At 41.6% G+C, this 18,369-nt stretch overlaps 2 protein-coding genes across 2 annotated transcripts in view; one reads left to right on the forward strand and one right to left on the reverse strand.

The window, feature by feature from the left end:
• cryba1l2 (crystallin, beta A1, like 2) overlaps nucleotides 1–3,549 on the reverse strand; it is a 16,086-nt gene extending 12,537 nt beyond the window's left edge. The window contains exons 1-3 of the mRNA XM_049572913.1: nucleotides 3,432–3,549; nucleotides 3,037–3,113; nucleotides 2,823–2,941 (exon numbers count right to left, since the gene is read on the reverse strand). Coding sequence (XP_049428870.1) covers nucleotides 2,823–2,941; nucleotides 3,037–3,111 — 194 coding nt within the window. The 5' untranslated portion in view covers nucleotides 3,112–3,113; nucleotides 3,432–3,549. The remainder of the gene's footprint in view (nucleotides 1–2,822; nucleotides 2,942–3,036; nucleotides 3,114–3,431) is intronic.
• A 7,529-nt stretch (nucleotides 3,550–11,078) lies between these two features.
• crybb1l2 (crystallin, beta B1, like 2) lies at nucleotides 11,079–17,806 on the forward strand. Its single transcript, XM_049572909.1, has 6 exons — nucleotides 11,079–11,127; nucleotides 12,083–12,183; nucleotides 12,603–12,721; nucleotides 14,329–14,461; nucleotides 14,580–14,722; nucleotides 17,055–17,806. Exons 2-6 carry the CDS (start codon nucleotides 12,088–12,090, stop codon nucleotides 17,224–17,226), a joined length of 663 nt encoding a protein of 220 aa, XP_049428866.1. The 5' UTR covers nucleotides 11,079–11,127; nucleotides 12,083–12,087; the 3' UTR covers nucleotides 17,227–17,806.
• Nucleotides 17,807–18,369: the final 563 nt, after the last annotated feature.

Consider the following 18,369-nt stretch of genomic DNA (forward strand, 5'->3'; position numbering starts at 1 on the left):
TGGATGGTTGATGCGTACATGCTGATTCGGGTGCTATCAGAGCCGATCTGCGCATCACTATGGCTTAATGATCAAGTAAGTCAATTAAAACAACCCGTCCTGTGTTAGGAGTGTATGTCGCTGACAGAAAGAAAAGGGAAAAAAAGATAGAAAAGCAGTGTACACCTCACATATTTATTTCTCACAGTTGAGCACACGTTTGGCTGGCATGCAGAAGCACCGTCTGTGTGTCGAGGGTGCGAGCCGCAGCTTCAGCTGCTCAGGTAGAGAGGCTGTGTAGCCCGGTGTGTTTTTTCGCTGATTCGGTTCTGCAGGTTCTCTGCTGGTACACTGGAGACGGGGATCAAGCAGTTTGTCTCACTCGGGATAGATTGTGCTTTTTTGGTTCATAGTTTATGATTGACGTGCGATTTATTCGCGTTTAGAAGGAATAAATTTCCATTATAACGGAAACGTGGGCACAGTTATCTATACAAAATACACAGACTAACTAACTAACTAACTGATTGACTAACATAAACAACTGAAAATTGAAAAAAAAAAAAAAAGCTTGCACCGTTAGCTCCGGTAAGGGAAAGCATGAGGGAAAGCGGCTGACCGGAAGTCACGCACAAAAAACGGAAGTTGATCACTATTTACTTCCGTGTTTGAAAATAAGGTGGATATCCTTCATGTGATGCCCTGTGACCCAAAAACACCTTTTCCCACTGACTTACATGGTGATAGAGACATCTGTTAATCAGTGGATACATTTTTTGAGCATCACAGCCATTTCAATATGTTTCCCTATTGGGATTTGATCCATTCGGTCTGAAAATATTTGAAAAGTCTAGAAAAGCCGATTCAATCATTTTATCCCCATTCATGTAAGCCAAGCACTCAACTCAAGTAGCCGGCTTGGGTGACGTTAGACTCTGGTGCTCCTACTCTATGGGCTGCACAGTGCGGAAGCAGTGCTGATAATCCCCAGAACATCCGGATAATTTTATACGCAGCAGTTGCACCATTTTAACTTCACGCACCATTGAGAAGCTCTCATAGGGATGAATGGGGTCCCGCCTTCAAAGCTGTATCCAGGTCTCTTTATATATCCATGGTCAAAACAGCCAAACTTGCATTACGTCACTCACCACTGGGGGTGTTTATTAGTCTAGTGCGCCGCAGTGCATCCTAGTAGTTGTAGGTTGTCTACCAAGACGGTATTGGTGAGTTTTACTTTGTTTCACTTGCCAGTCTCCTTGGTCAGGGTTGGAATTGCACTGCACACTAATACTGTCATATACCCTGGTGAAATTTAAGGAGGCTATGATGGTATGAAAACATAGGTACTGCCCAAGTCTAGTATAAACATATAAACAGAAGGTCAATTTTCTATCTTCCTTCCATACTGAAGTAACTATCTCTGTTAAATACATGTAGTGGAGTAAAAAGGAAAATATTTGCCTAGTGGAATGTAGTATAAAATACCCTAAAACAGAAATACAGAAATCATGTACAGTGCAAGTACCTCAAAATTAAGTACTTACTGTACTTGAGGAAATCTTACTTTCCACCTGATACCCCAGGAAATTTTTTAACTTTGATGTTGCTTATTTCGTCAAATCGGGGGAAAAACTTAAACAATGCCAAGCAAACAAACAAAAAAACAAGCTGTTGACTCAAAAAGTAATCCCTCTTAATCATCACTTATAGCCCATTGCCAGTGTGTGGCACTGTATCTATCTGCAGAGACTCTGCCCTCTGCCTGGATATTCCTCTTATTTTGTTGTGTTTAGGATGTTCCTGGGTACACGTGAGGTTGGGACTTAATAAAAAGGTATCAACCAGGTGTGACCGTAAGCAGCAAGCATGCAAGAGGAAGCCAAGAAAATTGCAGACACAGCACTAAAAAAAATGCAAATATAGTGCATGAGAGTGAATTTGGTGTTGGCTTTCACTTTTATTAGCCATATTAGCCCCTTTTACACTGCCTGTTAAATGTGGGAACTGTGCCGTTATGTTGCCTCGCTGCTCTGTAATAAGGTATGATTGGGTAATGGGAGGACAAAGTTGTCTTGCCTTTAAGCCGGGAGCGGAGGTAGGAATAAGGCCAAAACAATGAGTGTATAAAAGGGTCAGCCAAGGGACCAGTGTGTCAACACACACTAACTGAAAATTCTGTAGAGTGTAACTTTAATATTTAAAACCTAGTTTTAAGAGGCTTTTAGATTGAAAGAAATTAGTTACTAGTGTGAAAACTTGGCCAAAGAAAAAACAGTTCCAGTATGGATAATGTATAATCTAGGAGTAAATATAGGTTTAGAGCAGTTTGGAGTTTCTAAAAATGTTGTGTGCCAGAGGGATCCTGACGTTTCCCTCTGCATAGACTGAGAAAAGGAAGTATTGCACCATTTAATGAAAGGATAAAAACACCACTGCTGACCAATGAAAACTGTTGACCACAGGTGAGGTGTGTATGCCAGCTCTGAACAGACTCCACAAAGTGAAAGTCCTGCAGTATAAATGGCTTTCAGACTGACTCCATCAGCTCCTCAATTAATTGTAATAAAACTCTCTCAGTATTTCATCTGAAAAAGGCATAAAGAAGACGACCTCCCACCACTCACGCTGGGTGCACCTTTCATGTAGGATAGAGTGAGCTCAGAGGTGATACACTTCAGTGGGAGCCAGGTCACTACTTCCTCTCTCATTATCTCTACCTACATCTCACAGACACACACTTACATAAACACACACACACACACACACACACACACACACACACATACAGAGTCAGTCAGCTGTCCACAGAGACATGCAGGCGTACAGGCTGTGTGACTCACGCTCCACTCTCCACTCGGATGGAGCGAATGTTGTCCAGGCCGCAGTCGTGGATGTTGCAGCATTCAGAGGTGAACTCCAGACACTTGCCCTGGAAATGTTCCTGCTCAAACACAGTCAACTGCACACGGGAGAAGACAGGGGGAAGCATGAGGGTGTGTACAGCATGTGTGTATATGTCTATGTGTGTGTGTGTGTGTGTGTGTGTGTGTTCACCTTAAAGAAAGGGGCTGTACCCATGCTAGGGAAGTACATGGGTGAGCTCATGTGGGATTTAGTAAATCTATACATTTCTAAAGTGGAAAAGAAAACAAGCAACACAAACAGCTTGGATCAGAGTATAACCAATAACATACATGAGTAATGGCAAATTTTGATTTATTATTTAAAAACGTGATTTTTCCTTAATTGTGAACTTTATATGCTTTAAAATAGTTTCCATTCGTTGTAGCTAACACTGGTTACCTCCATGTGAATGAAAATAATTTTACATTCAGCCAATATGTTGTTAATGACAGTTAACCAGCTAAAGTGTGTGGGTTACGACTGAATCGGTCAGTCAGTCCAGCGCGTGGGAAAGTTCTGTCAGTCAGTTTCCCGCTTCTGCTTACCTGAATGCTCTCTGCTCCCCACGCGCTCCTCACTCACCAAATCCTCTTGACGTAGACTTTTGTCAGAACCTGGCGCTTCTATTTTATACCGCCGTCCCCGCGGGGACCTCGTGCTCGCGCGTGTGCGCTTGTTGCCCCTCCACACTAATGATGTAAACGAGGCGGATTTATCAAGTGTGAAGTTCGGGCAAATTCGGGACGACACTTCCGGTCTGGACCTTCAAAATTAAGCTCTATTAAACAGCACACACATACGGTGTTATTGAAGTAATAAGGAGTATTGAAATAAAGGTGAGAATTAAGAATCATCTAGATAACATGTTTTTTCAGTCATAAAACAATTAGTCAACCAAAAAATTACCAGCAACTATTTTGTCATGAGTGATTGTCATTTAAAGCAAAATATTAAATATTCCCTGATTTCATTATCTCCAATATGAAAATCTATTGCCTTTTATTGATTTAAAAAGGAGGTATTTTTCTAAACTATTTTAATAGAGAAAGTTATGGCGAGATTGTAATCAATAGACACAGCGAAAATTGTGTTAAAATAAAGTAAAGAATGTAAAAGTAAGTAAGTAAGTAAAGAAAGTATTTATGTTACATGACATAAATAATGGAAATAATCATTGGTTGCTACTTTTAAACATTCCTCAGAACTCTGGGGGTTTTACTTTGAAGGCAGAGGGATGAGATTTCCGGTATTCGTATGGCAAAATGTGATCACTTTGACTCAGGTGTGCGTGAACCTCCCGTGCGCTCCAATACGTTCATTTTCGTGCCTAAAATACGGGTTGTGCGCGCGCGCGCGCCAGTGAGCCTGTCGCAGGCGCCCAGCTCTCTCTCTCTCTCTCTCTCTCTCTCTCTCTCTCTCTCTCTGTGTGTTTCCATTTCTGTCTCTCTTCGTCTGTCTGTCTGTCTGTCTCTTTCTCTCTTTCTCTCTGTCTTTGTAACCGTATGCGGCCTGTCGACTCAGCAGATCATATAGAGGCAGGCACAGAGGTGATGGTGGGGAATGTGGGGCTGTTGTTGGTCTATTCGTATAGGTCAGCAGTGCCATCGTATAGAGCAACAATGACCAGGGCTATAGGCAGAGAATGAAAAGGATTTGGAGAGCCATCCCGGGAGCTCATTTCAATGATGGCTCCCAAAGGTCGAGGAAATTGGGACAGACGAATTCACTTCATGATGACGATTATCAATGAATATTAACAATATGATAATGATGTAATCTCACAATGTAAAAAGTCAGAGGGGTGGCTCATGAGAATATTTCTCCTGCAATTATGAGAATTGAAAAAGAAAATAGCTTTGTGGCTAATTTGAAAAACTGTGGGTCTGTGAAGCTGCCCCTGTGTCCCAACCACAGACCTTTATTGCACTGATGTTGTTTTAATATATCCCCCCCCCCAATCCCCAGTCAATCACCTCTCACAATGGGGCACAGTTGCCACAGCAACATCCCCTCTAGCCTCGTCTGGTCCTTGGTCCTTGACATAATTTCATCTTGAGATCATAGGAGGAATCAGACACCAAGTTCTCCTGTGCATGTTCATCGTCACGCAGACACACACGCCTACACAAAGGCAGCGGCTACGTCAAAGGACACTAAAGTCACGACCGCCATCATTTTCCTAACAGAATTTCCAAAGTTACTGCTGTACCATTCTGAAACTGAATTTGAAATTAAAGCCGCTACAAGGAACTTTTAACTGGATATACAAAAGTCTCTCGTTTCTGCTGATGTCTGTGCGTGACCTACAACTGCAATTGAGACCATCGGTGTGAAGATAAGCTATTTCTATATAGTGTATATCCATACCTTTAGGAAACTGTCTTCGGGTCCGACCCAGGTCACTTCCAGGACGAAACAATTTACGGCACTCAGATGGCACACGTCATCTTACCTAGCTGCTTACATTTATAGTGACTTATAAATAGTCGTTATTCCTCCTCCTCGACCCGACATCCGCGGGGAGTTAAAATAGCAGCAATCATCAGTAAAAGTTCTGTGAAAGCACTGGACTCACCAACAGTCAGCCACGTCTCAGTCACACAGAGAAAATCCAATCCTCGGGAAGTCAGGAAATCCTTCAGGATAAACGTTTTGTTCGCTAGCGATCTAGCATTTACCAGCCCAATCCTGGCAGGAGCCGGCGGGTCCACGGCGTTAGCTGTCCGGGGAGCCACACACAGAGGCCGCAGGTTGCACAGATTCACCCCGCGCCAGCGGGGACGAGGAGAGCAGGGGCCACGGGGCTGGAACACCTCATCCGGGCCGACGACAGATACTAGCCAGGCGTTGACATGGTCCAGCGAGTGCCGAGAAATAAAGAGGCGAGGCACCGCTCCATACTCAGTCCAAGAAGCCGTGGAAGTGCTTGCCAAACAGGCCTTCAGACTTACCAGCCGACCGCTGCGTTTACCCCGGCGGCAGTGGCGCTTACGCCGGAGAGGTGGAGCTGGTGTGCGGCAGAGGTGAGCTGGGATCCCCGATAGGAGTGGGGGCAAAGTTTTCCCGTCTTGTTGTTTTATTCATCCCCAAAACAAACACATGGGTGAGCCCGAGTTCCCGTATGCAGTTTTTTATTTTGCATGACGTTTCGAGCGTGATGCTCTTCCTCAGACTGCTAATCATTTACAATGAAGTCGCCATCTTAAATACCCATAATGCAAGGATTACACCATGTGGTACATCTCCAATAGGAGGACAATTCTGCCATATAAAATAAAATAAAATAAAATATAATATATATATATGTTTAGTGGTATATGTGATCATGTATAGAGAAATATATATATACTGTGTAAACAAATATATACTATGTAGAAAACTATATTGTGTAAAAACAATATGTTGAGGATTTTATATGTATATAGAGCTGCAACACCCCACCCCATGCGCTTTTTTTCTTTTTTCATGCTAATGATTGAAAGGCCATCATTATCTGCCTGAAGACCGTCAGGATGTTCCAATTAACTGAAGGAGAAATTAATGCCAGCCCACATACAGAAGCCTACATACATTAACTTTTCAGATATACAGCCTGTGGGAAGCTCTTACTAAAGGCAGGGTTTTCTGAAACCTTCATGTCACAGAGACACATAGTGTAACTGTTGCATTACACCTTTTTAGTCTTATAAATTAGTTAATGTATCGATGGATAAACAGATGGATGGACTGATGGAAGGATCACCTGGTAGATTGTGATGTTGTGTAAAAGCTTTTTAATATCACAAATTAGCACCCCTACTGGTTAGAGAATAATGGTTGGGCATTGTCATGTTATGTACTTAAAATAACTTGACATTGTACTTAAAATAACCTGAGGCTGACACAAACAGCTATCAACCAGGTCAAAGTTCTGTGTTTGTTTGACCAGCTCACTACCTCAGCCACATAATTCTGTAGACTTTGCCACCCTATGTCCTTAATGTCATATAATGGACACGAACCTGCAGCTCAAAGGTCATGTGATCACAGCCCCTAGCTCACAGTTATATAGTGCATTACTTTTCATAGGTATAAGGAGGAACAGTGAATGAGAACAGCCTGAAGAAGAAGAAGAAGCAGGAATTCACACAACATGTATTTGCTTAAAAGGGTCAAAATGGATTGTACACTTTAACTTTCTGGTTCCATCATTTTAACTTGGTTTGCTAAGATAGTGTGGTGTCCTGTTGTCGTGAAGGCTGCCCAGTATTTCAGCAGAACATTACAGATATAAACACAAGATATCAAACTGCTGCAAATGAAATGTAAAATATGAAATATCAGTGCAGGCACAATGAACTGCTATCTACTGCTGGACTTTGTGAAGGAAGATCAGTCAAACACACTTCAAGATACATCAGCCATGCTGCAAATATTGATCAAAGGGCTTTTTGAATAGCACAGATGATAACTGTCATTGACTTTTCTTGGCTCTTTTTCATCTTTCCCCATCAGATCAATGTTGTATCTTAATAGCCCAGCTAAACATGTATGGCCTGATTTTATATGAGGGACCAGCACAGATTTGTAGCATAGATTGCCTATTTTAAAAAACAATGATCTTCTACAGAAACATTAGGATCACAGTGTACCATTCTAAAGTTGTCTTCTTTTTATGTTTCCAGCTGTGCCAGATGTGAACGTGAGAAATATGTAGTCCTATACCACACATAAAGAATCCAAGGACTTAAAGTTTGCCACTTAATGATTCTTAACCTCCTGTGACCCAGTGTCCTCATATTAGGACTTTACAGTTTGAGATTGCTGCACCTTATACTTGGGGTCCATGATCAAGGATCTGTTGTCCTTGATAATGGACACTTTTATATCAATCAATCAATCAATCAATCAATCAATTGTCACTCGGAATTACACAGGGTACAACTCCGGTAAAATGTGATCTCATCAGCAGTGATCGACAGCAGGCACAGGACAGCACCTCAGATTCCCATTGTCACACCAGTGACAATGGGAATCTGAGGTGCTTGTTCAGCTGGTGCTATCTTCTCCATCTTTCCCTAGTGTTTACTGATGTTTATATTTAAAAACTTCGACCTAGCTAGCTAGTAGCTAGCTAACAGAAAATGGCAGGAGGTGGGTGTAAAGTCTGGTGAGTTGATTTCTTCATCTCAATGAGAGACTCACAGCCACAGCCATATGCAGATATGTTGCATTATTTGCAATTTTGTTTACGCACTGCCATATTCAATCATTGAAGTAAACAGGTCTGAACAATTTTAGACTTGAACAGTGACCCCTAAACCATAGCGTTACAAATCACTGAACAAATATTGCAATGTTTGTAATTCTGTTTTTGCACAACAGTGTTCAGGCATTGAAAGAAACAGCTTTATACTTTATGACAGACTTGTGACTATTAGAAATAAACCCAATGTATGTGAGGACATAATTTTTTCCAAAAATGACTTCCTGTTCAAAGTTAGTTAGTTTTTAATACTTACCACGTCCTTCTAATCTCAAATAGCTAGGAGGAATTAAAAATACATATCGAAAAAAAGCTCGAGACTCAGGAGGTTAAATCATAAGACACATACATTAATGTTTGCTACTGTCTTTAGGAATGTATTTTTTTAAGTAAGCACGGATACCATATCTTTCATGTCTTTTAGGGTCTATGTTATTGTCCTCTTTGTGAATGTTCAATATTATCAGTGTTTGTTCTTATGCTACAGTGTGTATTATCCCGTAAAATACCCTTAAAATGTGATGTGATTTAAGCAAGAAAAAAAGTTACACATTCTGACTTCAAATAATACACCTGTTTATCCAGCCCGTTGTCATTCTGAAGTCATCAAATACTGTCGCTTTGTCAGTGATTTTGGCATCAAATGCCTGACACCAAAAGTCATCTTTCTTGGTTTATCATACACTGCTGGACAGTGTCAGTTTGTAAAGTAGGCGGACAGAACTTTTCATGGTGGTTGGTTGGCTGGTTGGGCGGATGGCACCTGTCGCATCAGAATGGCTTGTGGACGGGCAACATCAGCTAATAACATGGTATGGTGGATTGATAAGCTGCTAGACAGGGTCAAGTTGAAACACTGCTGGCAATGATGGAATATAAGGAGCTGGAAAGCCCCTATAGGGTGGGCAACAACCCCAGCAACCCCGGACACTTTTTGATCGTGTTTTTTGAGTTGCAGTGCGCCTCACATTTCGGCGTTCTAAGCACCTGGCATTTTTACCGGAGCTCCCTGAACTCCTTGAGTTGAAAAAGTTCAGCTCAAAGCAGATAAATGCCCCACGTCATCTCTTTTTTCGTCATCTTTTTCCCATTGTCCAATCAGATGATTTGAGAGGTGGCAGGTCTTCTGTGGTGGTCACAACGACAAGTTTCCAGTTGGTAAACAATGGAGGAGAAACTGCTGGTAGCGGTTGCTGTATACCCAGAGCTATACGGCCAGACGATAGACAGCAGGTTGTTAAACTGCCCCCGGGTCATCCTAAAATATGCCTGGAAATGGCCATCATCGAGGAGAAACTCTTGGACCAGCTGGTGGTACTCCCCATGATCCACCCTCATTTTTAGGGTCTCATGTACCCACACATATCTCCGTTTCCCTGTGCCCAACAGGCTATTTGCTGACAGCCTCTGACCCTCCACCAGAGCTACAGCAAGTACCCCCTGCCTGACCATTTTAGGAACTAGATACCAATTACTTTCAAATAACTAAAATAAATAAATAAATAAACCATAGATTGATTACACAGCAAGGGTATATTTTTCACTAGTGGCATTCAATAATCATAAAAAAAGGTAGTGCAGCATACCTCACGTTTTGCAACCTGTAAAACGCTTTCTGTGTGAACAGGGCCTCAGGTAGGCCATTTCTTTGGCATCCTAGGATTCACAAATTTGCATCCTGGGACGACAATCCCTAGCCCGGCAGTGACCAATTGCCAATTGTGATGAGCTGGGATAAGAATGGGTTGGTGTATCCTCACTTCTTTTTCCTCATTTGCTCTGGGAAGAGTTTCATTAGCGAGAATGTCCTTTTAGATGGTGGATCATGACTAAATACAGTCACTGAATCAAGAGGCAAGTGAAGTTCTCGACTGGAGGACGAAGAACAGGGAGACAAGGATGTATAAATAAGAGATGTGCCCCAAGGTGCCCACTTAACCTTCCCTTGCTGTTGAGCAATTTTCTTCTTTTTCTACATTCATGTAACTCTTATAGGATGTACAGCAGTCACTGAGAGGAACCCCTTCACTCTGGTTCCCATTGACCTTTCCCTGATGCTCACTTGAGCAGGAAGATTAATGAGTCCGATCACTGAATCCAAGACATGAGTATTTTGGCCTCATCTGGTGAAGAGACTCAGTCCATATTTCGCTTTCATCCTCATCAGCACATCTGAAACCTTGATGTCAAACATGACGTGACCTCTCGTCTGTGTGGCCATGTTTGGAGTTAACATTCGGTTTGCATGTTCCCTTGGGTGCGCTTTGGAATAAGCACCTCATAGACAAACACCCCCCACAATATTTTATCCACCCACGCAAGGAGAAAGGCAGAGGGCTTTAATTGAATAGCTTCCTCCCTCAGCGATGAGGAGAGAGATTCAGATTATTGTCCAAGCACACTCTGAAGCTCTTTGCTCACCCAGAGTTGGAACAGTGAGCTTATTGCTTCTCACAGGTTATTGCTTTCCATCTTAATGTTTGTCCCAGTGCCTCTTGATTACAGCACTGATGGGAATACTAGTGAATAATTTTGGGACAGGCTCTAAAATGTGAACCTGGTCAGCGTGGTTGTCTTTATTATTAGACTATTATTGGGGTCAGAGCTTTATATGTAACAGCTCACTGAGTGAGTCTTTTTAACTCGCAGATGATGAAGTTATTATAAACTTATTTTGCTTTCCATCCAGCCCTCCAAGGCCAAATATGCATTGACTTTCACTTTGTCACATTAGCTTCCTCATATTCTTCTCTTGTTTTAACCTATACCTCTTTGCCTCTCTTTCTACCCCACTGTGTCTCTCTCTGCCTCTCTCTCTTTGATGATGGGGGTATTTCTATTCTGTGGGGGCTGTGAGCTCAGCGAGTTTGTTTCTCTGTCTATAATCCCCTCTCTCTGGGCGCCAGCATATAAAAGCGACAAGGGGCCTGGTGCACTCTCACACAGATCACCAGTCTCAGCCCTGAGCCTACTCCTTTACGCACACACTGCCACAGGTAAGACAGTGGACAAACATCATACAGACGAGCAAAGAAAAGACAGAAGGCAATAGAGAGCAGGAATAACCTGATTTATAAGTGATAATGAGAAAATTGTTTTGTAGTTTGAGGTCAAGAAAGTCAAACATTGCTGGTGAAATGTGAATTTGTTTTGCACAAATCCAGTAGCTGTGAATAAATCTCCAATACTCAGAATAAACAGTTTATTCTTAGTATAAATTATGCTAAAACGAATGCTTAAGTATTGACTAGTGGAACCTAAAATATAACTTTGAAAATCAAGTTAATTTCAGGCTCAGAACTGAAAAAAATTTCAGGCGACCAGCGTTTTATATAAAAAATAAATTGTTTATGTTAGTTATATGCATGTGTTAAAGGATATAGTAGGTGTTTTTGTGATTAGCAACGAATAAACACCTTTGAGTAGGATTTGCTTTTTTTGTTTTGTACCAAAGACTTATTTTGCTAGTGTTCTTTTTGTTGGAAAAAAGTGTAGAGTATAAAGCAGAAAAAGCTACAAGATAATAATTTGTGTGGTAAAGTCTGAACTGAATTCAGCCTTGTTAAGGATGGTGTAACTGTTGCTAGGGGTGGGATCAGGAAAGGTTATTTGTTTTGTTCTTATTGCTGAAGGGAGGATAATTTAAATCTTTAAATATAGTATTGTGTTACCTTACTTTGAGGAATTGTGTTTATTACTTTGAGATGTAGTGGGTAGGCTACTCAAATTTTCCTCTCAGTAAAGGGGAGGATCCAAAGAAAAATGTTGCCATCACTGCAGCGGGCTTTTGCTTTTGAAAATAAGTGAAACATAATGTTTAATCCCCCTCCCTACTGTAATCATTTCCACACAGTTGCTTAATGTGACAGCTATTGAAAATGGATTCACAGCATCTTCTCTTCTCTTCTCTTCTCTTCTCTTCTCTTCTCTTCTCTTCTCTTCTCTTCTCAGTCATCATGTCTGCTGGAGGAGAAAAATCCAAGTCTGCTTCCCAGACTGATGGGAAGGCGGCTCAGAACAAGATATCTGAGATGGGCATGATGTCCTACAAGGTACAGCACATACACACACACACACACACACACACACACACACACACACTACACTCTAACAGATGTTTAAACATCTTCAGATATATCATGAAGCCTGTTTTACAGCATGTGAAGCAGCTGGCCTCTCACACTAACAGTTTCTGGACTGATGTCTATACTATCACATCCTGCTGGTTGTTCCAGCTCAGTGAGGAGGCGGGCGACAATTACAACTAACATAAAAATACCATGTGAGGCTTCTGTATGTTCAGGAGGGAGCTGTCAGAGTAACACACTCAGTTTACTTACTCTCCCTCTCTCTTTATGGTCATGTTTTTGTATCTCGTTACTACTCTCCTCAGACGTTGCCTTTGACTTTAAACCACCTCTGTCACCTCCTTTCTCATTCCCATTGTGTTTCCTTTCCCCCAACTCTCCAGATGTGTGTGTTTGACCAGGAGAACTTCCAGGGCCGCTGCATTGAGATCAACGGAGAGTGTATGAATGTATGTGACATGGGAATGGACAGGGTGCGCTCCCTGCGTGTCGACTGTGGACCGTAAGTAGTCTGTGCATATGCAGCTTCACATACACACCCACCCGCAAGTAATCATACTTCACCCGACACCCACACTCCTCTGAGCACAGAGCAGGTAATTTCAAAATTGTACCTCACCATTATTTGACATTTCACACTTCACATTTGAGGCATGTAGCTGATGCTTTTATCCCGAATGACTGCAGAGTGTAGAGGTAGAATTAACTTCAATACCTAAACTCATAACATGACAAAGCAACAAACAGCAATGTTTGACATCAAAGCACAACAGAAATGTCCCGCTGATCATATCAATCACTCATTCATGTGTGTGTGTATCATCATATCGACAACAAACAACATAAATAACATAATAATAAATATATTTAAACATAAATAAATTAAATAACAGTTATGGTGAGGTAAGCAATAGAGAGAATAAAAATACATCACACTTACATAGCACTTTTCTGAGTCCCCAAAGACACTTTACATGGAGTAGGATAAAGAAAAAGACGAGCGATCAGCAACCTCAAATGGACTTCCAGGATGACATCGGCAGGGTTATTTTTTTGCTGAGTAGAGTGGAATAAAAAGATCTTCATATGTAACACTCATTCTTGAAAATTGGGGCAAAGCCTTTTTTCTGGGCTTTTTGATTTTTACTCTGCAATTAGGCTGAAAACTATATATTTCAAAGATCAAAGTCTTAACTATTAAACCTTGTAATGTAACCTCCCAGTGATTTCTGACAGATTTTATTGTAAAATAGCCTACATGATGGATGTCAGAGGTAAGTTCTGACAGAGCTGACGTTTTACAGAGTTGACAAAAGGTTAAATTTATTAGTTTCACGGCAGTGGTAGTAAGCAGCCATTTTATTTTTCAAAGTTGCGAAGAGATCTTGAAATGCTAATCAGAATGCTCATCTTTAAACCATAATTCTTATATAGTTTGGATTTAGAAGGGCTACAGAATCGACCTGTTATGGTTGAGACACACCGGATAGCAGTATTATTTAATGAATTTATCAAAAAATAGAAAAATATTAGTACAGAGCAGCAATCCTACCTTTTTGGAGACCAGGAAGTGAGACAGGAGTCCCTGTAATAAAGCTAACTCCTTTTACGCCTGATTAAATGATGTTTTTGTAGAAATCTGACAGAGCTGACAACAATCTGGGACACTTCTTTAATTCTAAAACAAAGGTGATTGTAACAGTACATTTTTACACCAATGTTATCAGTATGTACTGTTAGTTTTAGATTTTGGCTATTAACACATTTTAATTATTTGAAGTTGTGAATTCTTGTTGAGGACAAGGCTGTTTTCTGTCACAGGGCAAGTTTAGAAGATAAGAAGTAAAAGCAGTTCAAAATATTCTATAAATCATATCTATTTTATACAAATAAAGTCTTTAAAATAATGTTTCAATCAAGAAACATAATTTGTGCATTAATAAGTTATAACTGACTTTTTTTGTAGGACATGATTTGTCTCAATTGTCAAGAATGGGCGGTAATTTAGTGGAGTGCTCCTTTAAAAGGCAATATTACTATTGTCCATCATACTTGGAGCTCATCACCTCCGTCCCCTCTCGTCCTTGTGACTTTTCCTCCCCTCCTCAGCTTCGTGGGCTTTGAGCAGATGAACTTCTGTGGAGAGATGTTCATCCTGGAGAAGGGCGAATACCCCCGCTGGGACTCCTGGAGCAACTGTCAGAAGAATGACTACCTGCTGTCCTTCAGGCCTGTCCGCATGGTAAACCCCCTGTCTGTTTGACCTCTTAGGAAACAAAAGACTTTACTGACTTTGGCAGCTTCTATTGCTCCTCATTTCAACTGCTTTCCTCTCCTTTTCTTTCTCCGGTGTCTTCTAGGACCCAGAGAAGCACAAGATCTGCCTGTATGAAGTCGGAGAGTTCAAGGGTCGCAAGATGGAGATCATGGATGATGATGTCCCCAGCCTGTTTTCCTATGGTTTTACTGACAGAGTGGGCAGCATCATGGTCAGCTGTGGAACGTGAGTGGTGTGACAATATGTTACGAGCATTTTTGCTGTCTTCTTTAAAAGAATACACTGAATCACAATGTTTATTTACAATAACTTCCAGGTAGAAAATTCCCACATCACATACATAAAAATCAAGTGACGCTGAGAAAACACTGCCTCAGTTAGTTAGTATTTAGCCACCTCGTTAAAGCCCACAAAAATCTGTTTAAATGTGTGCTATATTTACAATACATTCATCGCTTTACCTTGACATTAGACAGGCCAGCAACAAAGCAACGCCTCTTGCATTTTTGAAAAGGACACGCCTTCTCGGAAATGTGCGCTCACCCTTTTCTCATCCGCAAGGAAACGAACACACAGAGAGCTTGAAAATGGATGCTGATAGATTAAACTCTGTTTTATCAAATGTGTGCTCATCCGTGAAGAAAATATTTTTTCCAGCGGATGTCTTAGTTACAACATAGTTTCATGTCGTATCCGACAATGGTAGGCTTTTAACAAATGACGTCCTGATGTTAGCTTTGCTAGCTGTGCCTGTCAGCTGCAGCCACTGATGCTTTCTAGACATCGTGATTTCCCAAAACTGAATAAATACCACACATAGCAACACAAAACTGCTTTGCTAGCTCAATCATGTTGTAACTAAGATATTCGCTGGAATTTTTTTTTTTTTCACAGACCGTTTAATGAGTTATTACCTATTACAGACACCGCTAACGGCTAACAGGGCTAACAGCTAACGGTTAGCCCAGCTAAACGTGCACACAGAAATAGTAATGTTTGTTCAATCATTGTGTTTATAGACTTTACAAACATCAGATTAGTCTAAATGGTGATACAGTGATGTGAAAAATGTGATATATATATACATATATATATATATATGTATAGCTAAAAGCTCTGCTGGTTTTCTACCCGGAAGTATTTGTAAACAGCAAAGCGATTCCCTCTATCGTCCGGCTGGACGGATGAGTCATGGCCTTGTAAAAGATTATGTTTGTTTCTTTTAGTTGGCGAGAATGTGTAGCTGCAAACGCGACAAACATCCACTGAACTTTGACGGCGTTTTCTGCAAGCACAGCTGAGCCATTTTGTACCACTACAAACAACTACCGTTTCTAGTGGGACTATGTTTACAAGCACAAGAGTTCAGCGAGCCACCGAAGGACCGCCCTGCAGATTTACTATTGGTTCTGCAACGTAGGGAGTTCTTTTAAACTCTGAAATTGTATCCGCCCATCTAAACACAAAATCTGGGAGAAAGTCATCAGTCTTTAGTTAAGCAAAGCGTCTAAAGACTGACTTGTGAGTCTAGCATTGACTGGTTAATGTGTAAGGTAAAGTGGAGCAAATATTGAAATATAGCATACACTTACTCTGATACTGACTCTTTCAGCAGTACATACTTAAGCTTCCGTTCCAGTAGAAATTGTTTATCAAAGATTATAGCAAAGCAACAAATTGAATAAAATAAGTACAGCAGAAATGCACATTGGTCAGATATGATCACGTCTGGCCCAAAAAACCCAAAATGGTGACGGCCAAAATGCTTAAAACGGGAGTCCACAAACCGATTCGTGACCTCAGAGTGGCAACATCCATTATTTTTTACAGTGTGGCATAAAGAATTTAGAGTGGTTCTGACCTTTTATCATCTACTTCCCAATGGAACTGTAACTCAGCTATCACAGATGTATCTGCAGCTCCCAATGGTCAAATCATACATTTTTAGCAGTGCTAGCTACAAACATTAAATCCTGCTTTTGCAACAGCTGCATCACAAAGTTCATCTCCATATACTGCTGCATGGGTCTGACAGATTCCACATCATGTCGTCATTCTCAAACTAACAAAAAACAGCAGCATAATCACCAACTATCAGAGAGCTCTGGAAGCGAGTTCAGGAATAGAGGCTTTTTCACCAGCAGCTCGCTGAGGGTGTCATGGACGTCAGCAGCTCGGTGTCTGTCTTTGCTCTCAGAGGTGTGGCAGAGAGCAGACACTGTTTCTTAAATGCTGTGATTACTTCATTTGTCGCACTCCCTGCTGTCTGAAACATCTGTGGTTCGGCATCTGACAGCATGACAAACAGATCGATGTCTTTATTTGCTTGATGTTTATCCTCCCTCTACATCTGTGCTTCAAGCATCTTTCTCTCACATCTTACTCGACTGTTACTCATCTTTCAACCTTGTGTTTTCTCGCCTTAATCAATTTTCTTTTCATTTTCTCTGATCAATCATGCACATTTTCCCTTGTCACTGTTTGTATTTTCATCTTGCAATGTCTCTCCACTTTGAAAATATAAATTCTCTGTCCTCTCCTTCTCCTCTTCCCCCAGCTGGGTGGGTTACCAGTTCCCCGGCTACCGTGGCAGCCAGTACCTGCTGGAGAAGGGCGACTTCAGGCACTTCAACGAGTTTGGCGCCCGCTGCCCCCAGATGCAATCCATTAGGCGCATCCGTGACATGCAGTGGCACCCACACGGCTGCTACACCATGTCCTCCAAGTGAAACCCAGCGAGGGCGAGGAAGAGAGGGATTGGAGGAGAGTTGGAGGCTGAAGGCGGGCACAGAGATGGAGGGGGAGGCGGTGGAGGGAGGGCGAAGGAGAGGAGGAGGGAGAGGGTGTAATAATTTCTCCTCTGTCCCAAAATCCCTTGGTGGTTTAAATGCAGGATGAAGGGAATACAGCAGGTTGTTATTTTTTAGTTGCTGGAACATTGGAATCTAGTGGGCAATGAAAAGTGAAGGAGGAGATAATAATACGGACCGGCGAGTATCTGATAATAAACGCTCTCTCCATTTTTGTTCTCCCTCTCTGTTTGTCAGCTCCCTTCTCCCCACTTTCCTCTTTCTCCTCCCCTCCCTCCCTCTCTCCCCCTCACACACTTCTCTTTCACATCTCACCAATTTCAGCCCTCACTCAGCCTCACTGAGGGGGGCATCAGTGTGGATTTGTGTGTGTTTGTGGGATGGGGGATCTGAAACAGAAGAACGCCTCAACAAGAGAAATGTCGGCAAATTGTCTGTGCTCAGATCCTGCAGCCACATCAACCTGTAACCCCAATAAAGCATCTCATATCCTGCTCCACTTGATCTGTGATATTAATGTCCTACATGCATGGAAAGTAGAGCTGAGAGAGAGTGAGTAATGGATGTACATTCATCAGGTGAACAGAAACATGAGGTGAATACTAATGTTTGAAAATACTTAATAGGCACCTTTGTAATATTAACTTAAGATAATATGTAAGTACTGTGTTTATGGTTTGTGTCTGCAGCCCCCAAGTGGCTGCATTAAAGGCGTTGAAAAGGAACATCACAGATTTTACACATCAAAGTCTGCAAATGATTTCTCTCTTCAGTCAGCATCGGTTCGGGCGGAAAGCTACAAGTTAGTAAAATAAAAACTAGTCTGGAGATGTGGAGTTAGCTCCTGGACCTCTGTGGCCCAGTGCTCATCTATGCTGAGGCTACATTAACCGCTATCGGCATAACACACCACAATCTGATTGAACTGCCAGTGCCGACACTCACAAGTCTTTTTTTTTTTACAAGTCCAAGTCATGTTACAAGTCTTTGAGTAAGAGTCAAAGGCATGTCTAAAATCTTTGGTCACAAGTCCAAGTCATGTCTCAAGTCTTTATTCACAAG

Source organism: Epinephelus fuscoguttatus, linkage group LG3 (genome assembly GCF_011397635.1).
Source record: "Epinephelus fuscoguttatus linkage group LG3, E.fuscoguttatus.final_Chr_v1".
NCBI classification, from domain to species: Eukaryota; Metazoa; Chordata; class Actinopteri; order Perciformes; family Serranidae; genus Epinephelus; species Epinephelus fuscoguttatus.